Source organism: Theropithecus gelada, chromosome 6, assembly GCF_003255815.1.
Source record: "Theropithecus gelada isolate Dixy chromosome 6, Tgel_1.0, whole genome shotgun sequence".
Taxonomy (NCBI): Eukaryota; Metazoa; Chordata; class Mammalia; order Primates; family Cercopithecidae; genus Theropithecus; species Theropithecus gelada.
The window spans coordinates 96,455,661-96,461,829 of NC_037673.1; the positions used below are offsets into that span (position 1 = coordinate 96,455,661).

Genomic DNA, 6,169 nt, shown 5'->3' on the forward strand with positions numbered 1-6,169 from the left:
GTACAAACTATCACTATTTCTGTCGATAAGAAATATTTCTAATCATCATTTTATTAATTGATGTATCAATGTCATCTTTTTCTAACCACAGATTGATATCATTATAATAATTATTTTCACCACCAATAAACTTTCATAGGAGAAATAAAAAAATATACATGGACTTGCACTCTTTAAAATGTGTGGAAAATCAGGGTATGGTGGGCAGTGCCTACTCAGGAGGCTGAGGTGAGGGGATTACTTGATCCTAGGAGTTAGAGACAAGTCTGAGTAACATCACAAGTCCCTGTCTCTAAAAACTAAGTAATTAATTAAATAGATAATCTATAGATGATTGCTTCATTGACATGTAAATACAGATACATTTTTACATGGCAGAATGTTTGCTATGATGTTTTCAGTTGTTCCAAACCTTTTCAGAATATCCAAGATTTAAAAAGTTTAAATCAGTGTTCTATGAATAAAATGCTACCATCTTACTCTGCTGTTTGAATTTCTTTCATTGAGCTGGTGATAAGCCAAATTTCAGACTTTTATCACTGGAGAGAATTTTGAATGAAAATATCTGCAACTAGTCACACTTCTTATACTCAGTGTGGGAGAAGGCCACTTAGTACAATCTGAAGCTCTAGAGTAAATTTCTCTGTATACAGTTAAATGGGTCCCATGGGTTGTTTCACTCACGACCTTGGTAGCATTCTGTCTCAGAAAAGGCTCTTCCTTCCCATGAATGCGAAGCTCGAAGGATGTTGCCACCCCTCTACTTATTTCTCATTCCAGATCAGACATGACTTTTGAACAGCTGCACTGAAAACATTTATTGCATAGGATCGTCTACAAGAAGATTCAATACGTACTTTTACAAGGAAAAGAGCAAAACACATCAAAGAAATCACTCTGCACAAATCAATATAATACAAAGGATCCCTGTTTACATGGAGCAAAGAAAAATTCACTAAGATAATCATCCATGTGATACCAGTGGCAGGAATTAATCACTTTTTAGGCAACCTAGTATCTACAAATATTTCCAGGCTTCACCACAAGTTACTCTAATAGATTTGCAGTACGTAAGACATATGATTAATTTCACTTCATGGCATTAGGTCTCAAAAGCCCCGTATTCCACCCCACTGAAACTCTTCATGACTTGGCTTTTGAATGTATTTGTTCCCTTTGGACTAGGTTAAACTTCCTCTTTAATATAAAAATTTTAAGAAAAGAATTTGCATGAAACTAAGCCTGAACACACACAGCAGGCCATTTTGTATTTTCATTACCTAAGTGTCAAACAACTAAAAATAAAGATGATAGGTTCTACCTTAATTTATTGCTTATGAGTTTTATTAGAATTGTGAAATGTGAAATGTGAAGTAAAGTGCAAATTCTAGATTTCACGAGGTTGTGTTTCAACCTAGAACAAACTGGAACTAACTTTGCTGTCAATGGTAATACTCTAAGTAAAAATACTTATTTCCACTTTCAATTTTATCATAGGTTTCAGAACTAATATTGTTGATTACTTAGTAACACAACCTAAAGTACATACTCAAATTATAAGGGAGATTTCTGGATAATAAGAAAAGTAAGTTAGTCTCATTTGTAGTCAACCAGAAAAGTAGTGTGTAGCAAGTGTGTAGCAAGATTTAAGGACTAACAAAACAAATATTTATATCACATTAAAGTCTATGTTACACTTTCAAATATATTATCTCATTAAATGAGGATGCTTACATATTTTACCTGTGGGAGCCTTACATTAACACATTTCCAATCATACCCAAAAGAGCACATAGAGCTAGTTAAGTCATAAGCCAACTGTGAGGTCTATTAAGAAAGAAAAGTTACTCAAGAACACACCACTTAATGCCTTCACTGCTCTTTGACTTAAACTTTATTAACTAATAGGCTTTCGTGGAAGGAAGCATGAATTTTAGATGTTCAATAATCATTACTTGACCTATGCTGGAACAATTCCTTATATATATATTTAAAAAACAAAACAAAACAAAAAAAACATGCCACAGGTATTCCTTTGGAGATATGAGAGTGTGGATGGTTGGTGAGAAGGTTGTGCTGGTTCTCTATTTTTCCGTCTGCGTGGAATGATGGGACTATAGTAACTGTAGGTGGGACCTTCAGTTGGGGGGGAAGGGTCGAAAGGATAAAGGAACTGCTTGTGTATGGCAAAAAATGGTAGCAGAAAAGCTAAATATGAATCTGGGGTGGTGACGCAAGATTCAAGGACTACAGAAGGCCCTTCTTTGAAACTGCTACCAAGCCACAAGGCTCGCAGTGCCCCCCAAAGGCCAGAGACTGCCTTGGTTGCCTCACTTGAATACTGGACCGGGATCTGGAGTCGAACCTCCATTCCAGTTTACTCAAAACTGGCCTCTCCACGTGGCTTGGGTAGAAAGAGAGTCAATGAGATGATTAGATCGTTTCATGAGTCAACTCCTCTACCAGAAGCGCTATTTGGGAGTTGAAACGAAATAACGAGCTCGAGTCACAAGCTTTTCCACTGAACCTTTCATCCTGGAGAAAAAGGAAACAGTGCTCAGGGAGCCTAGATGTCCTCGCATTGTTCCTGGAGCTCCAACTCCATCCACAGTCTCGGTCTCTCAGGAAGAGCCAAAGCAGCCAGGACGCTACAGGGCACGGGTGTAAGCGCGATGTTCGCGGTCAGCCCTCTGCCTGGCCCCACCAGACTGCCATTGCGGGTTTTAATTAAGAAGGAGGAGCCACTTGCCAACTGAGCGTTGAAAGTGACTTTGGTGTGTGTGTGGGGCGGGGGGGTGGGGGGGGGAGAGGGGGGAGGGAGGGGGGGCGGGGAGGGACGAAAGGGGCCTGAGTCCTGAAATAAAGGCTTGCCCCTGTCTTCTCACTCATTCTTTCCCCCTCGCCGCCAGCGCTCTGGGAGCAGGGGGATAGCCCCGGTGCGCGCCTCTCTTCCTGTTTGGTTAACTCAAGCGCCTGCCCCAACGCCTTCTCAGCCAAGCTGGGAGGAAACTGCCTCAGCTTGAAAAGGATGCGGGCAAAAGCCCAGCCCGGCTAGCTCAACTGCCGCGCCTGTGCCCGCCTCCTCTGCCTTAACGCCTAGGGCTGCTTCCACCAGCCGGCGACGTCCAGGAAAGGCCACAGGAGAAATGACACCCGTGCAATGTGGAGTGTCCCGGCTTCACTCCCCCCGCAGGGATTCGAGGCGCGCTCCTTTTCCTGGCCACGGTTTAGGGAGGCTCGGAGACTGACACCTCGGCAGTATCTGGCGACCCTCTCCTCACTCGCCCCGCCCACTTCTGCTCTCCAGGGTCCGAGCCAAGGGCCCGAACCCTCGGAGCCCTAGTGAGCCTTGGCCGCTTTGTCTGAGATCAGGCTTATCTTCCTAGCCCACCGCCCGGGAGGGAACAAAGAGCCTCGACCCTCACGCTCTAGCCTCTGCCTCTCATCGGAGCCCCACGCGCCCATTCATCACCTTTCTAAAGACCCCTTTGTCTGTCTGGCAAGCACAGGTCTGCAAGGGATGCCCACGCCCCTGCCCAAAGTCCTGCTTTTCTAACAATTGAGCCAGATTGGATATTCAAGCCACCCAGTCTTGTGTAAACGATCTCATACCGGTCTCTTTTACCCCCTCAGAATAGACCATGTTTAGATTCGTTGATGCATAACGACCATTCCAGTCCATTCCTTGCTAGCTTTTTCATTCTCTTCCAGTCCTCATTGACTGTGCTACTGTTATCCTGGTTTTCTACAGAATAGCAAGTCCTTCTGTAAGGATAAACCTGCATCTTGCTCACTTAAATAAATGCTTATTACCTAGGGAGCAGGAATATCAAGAAATGGAGTGCAGGAAGTTTAAGAGCATGTGTGTGTGTTAGCAGTCCCATCACACACACACACACAAACACACACACAGACACACACGCGCAAGGACTGTTTTCTTTGTTTTAATCAATGTCAGATAAAAATATAAACTGGGCAGGCATCTCTGCTGGTGTGTAGTTTCTGATAGAGGACGCCTCCAAACCGGAACAGGGAGGACTTCCGAAACAGGACTTTGAATAGAGTTGACAATCAGGTTCACATCCTCAGAAAAAGGCTTCCAGGCTATGTCAGCAACACAAAGTTGCACCACCTCCTGGGTAAACTTCAAAGACACAGAGGCCAGCGGGTGGAAGGAAGTGTGATATTTAGAGAAGTTAATGGGGCGGGGGAGAGTCTGAACTCATCTAGACAAACTAAAAAAAAAATAGCAGAAATATAGTCTCTGTGAAGCTACAGTACCCAGTTTCTTTCTAAAACTGTAACCATGACGCCCATGCGTTTTACCCATAGAAGAACAAATAAGGAAGTATCCTTAGTGGTACTGGAGTTTCTAACGCAAATTATAATACATTAATCTATCCAACGTCAAAAAGAAAAAAAAATAGAGAAACAGAGTATACCTATTTCCTGCTTTCTAAGCTTTACCTTCAGCCCTTCAAGAAACCATCTATCTCCAGTATCTCCTTAGGTGATAGGACAGATAAAACAGGCAACCGTTTGGAGAATAAAGACATCTCTCTCTGTCCACAGATTAAAAGGACAAGGGCACACGTTCTTTGTTGACACTTCTGCAGTGACTTCTCCTTTGGCGTGAGAGCACCCAGGGCCAACACAACTGTCACCACAACCGCACAGAGCAAGTTGAACTCATACTGGGAACAGCTTAGAGAAGCACGCACATCTCAACAACAGCCTTTGTTATTTAATTCATGACACTAACCACACGCAAGCTCAAACACACACACATGCTATCCTAACCACCACTCTACCTTCTATATTCACATTTCATTTATGGCTTGACTTTTTGTCATATCCTGAAATGAAGCTTTGCATTTACCCGATGAGTTGCGTCTCCTGGTGCTCCTCAGTTCTTGCTATTTCTTTTGTCTTATAAAAGATCAGGAGCAGACTTATTGTGCAGATCGTCCACCTCTTCCTAATGGAGCGCATCTTGGGTGCCCGGGAAAGTCCTGGTTGCCCCAGCTCCGGCACCTTCTCTTGATATAAAGACTCCGTTTTGGGGAGATAGTCGCGGGGTTGAAATCTGTAAAATGCGAGGAGAGCTTGGAGCCGGGATCCCAGGATCAGATCGCTGGGGTCTTCTGTGGCCGAGCTCCCTCTTGTCCTCGAGCGCTGCCCAGCGACCTCTCGCCCCGTTCGCGCCAGCTCTGCCAGGGTCGCTCAGCGCCTCCTCCCTGGGGCTCAGGTTTCTTTTCAGATGAGACACCTTGTACATTGGAGGTGGCGGCAGCTTCTGCAGCTGGGTTCGGGGGCGTCACTGGCCCTTCCCTCTTGCTAGGAGATAAACGCTGCGCAAAGCCAATCACCGGGCTAAGGGGGCGGAGGCTGCTTGGAGAGTAACGTCCCCGGCTCTGCCGGCTCTGTGCCGGGAGAGGAAGCTCACAGTGCTACGCGCCTGCGAGCTCACGCACATACACATATACATACATACATACGCACACACACGTACACACAGAGCCACACACACTCTCCTGGGACATCAAAGCATCAGCTCTCTGGACCTGGGGGCTCCAAGATAGTCTATCCGCATCTAGGTGAGAGGGCACCTCGCCTGGGGACAGATTACAAAAGCGTCCCGCCCGAGGAATGCTTCGGGTAGAGCTAGGGGTGGATTGCAAGAGGAGTACCTTCTTTCAATCGCTTTTGCTAAACACACACCCTCACACGCAAAAACAAGCCCTCCGAGGTGGAGTGAAACGGGGTGCCGGGGTGGGGATGGCGTTGGAAGGAAGAAGACTTTTATTATTCCACCAACAGCTCAATCTGGAAAGACACGCATGAACCTGTTAGGCGATCAGCCCACTCTGCATGGGTGGTGGACGACGACCCTGGCTCAGCATTCTGAAGGAAACAAGTGATGATAGAGGTGTCATTAGGAACTTCATGGATATTTATGCTCCTCCCTTTAATTCTCATTTGGAAACTCCTCACGCAGAAGTCAAGGAAACTCCAGTCCCGCTTAAACTTCATTGCAGAGAAACAGGGTTCTGAAAAAAAAAAAAAGCAGCTACCACGGACCTCTCTTTTAAACGCAAATACACCCACACACATTCGGATACCAAGAAACGAAGGAAAGAAAGAAGGAAAGGAAAGAAAAGTGGGGCGG

General features: G+C 45.2%; 1 protein-coding gene across 1 annotated transcript in view; it reads right to left on the reverse strand.

Moving 5' to 3' along the window:
• ST8SIA4 (ST8 alpha-N-acetyl-neuraminide alpha-2,8-sialyltransferase 4) overlaps nucleotides 1–5,278 on the reverse strand; it is a 101,024-nt gene extending 95,746 nt beyond the window's left edge. The window contains 2 exon segments of the mRNA XM_025387973.1: nucleotides 4,880–5,163; nucleotides 5,165–5,278. Coding sequence (XP_025243758.1) covers nucleotides 4,880–5,163; nucleotides 5,165–5,278 — 398 coding nt within the window.
• Between the last annotated feature and the right edge of the window lie 891 nt (nucleotides 5,279–6,169).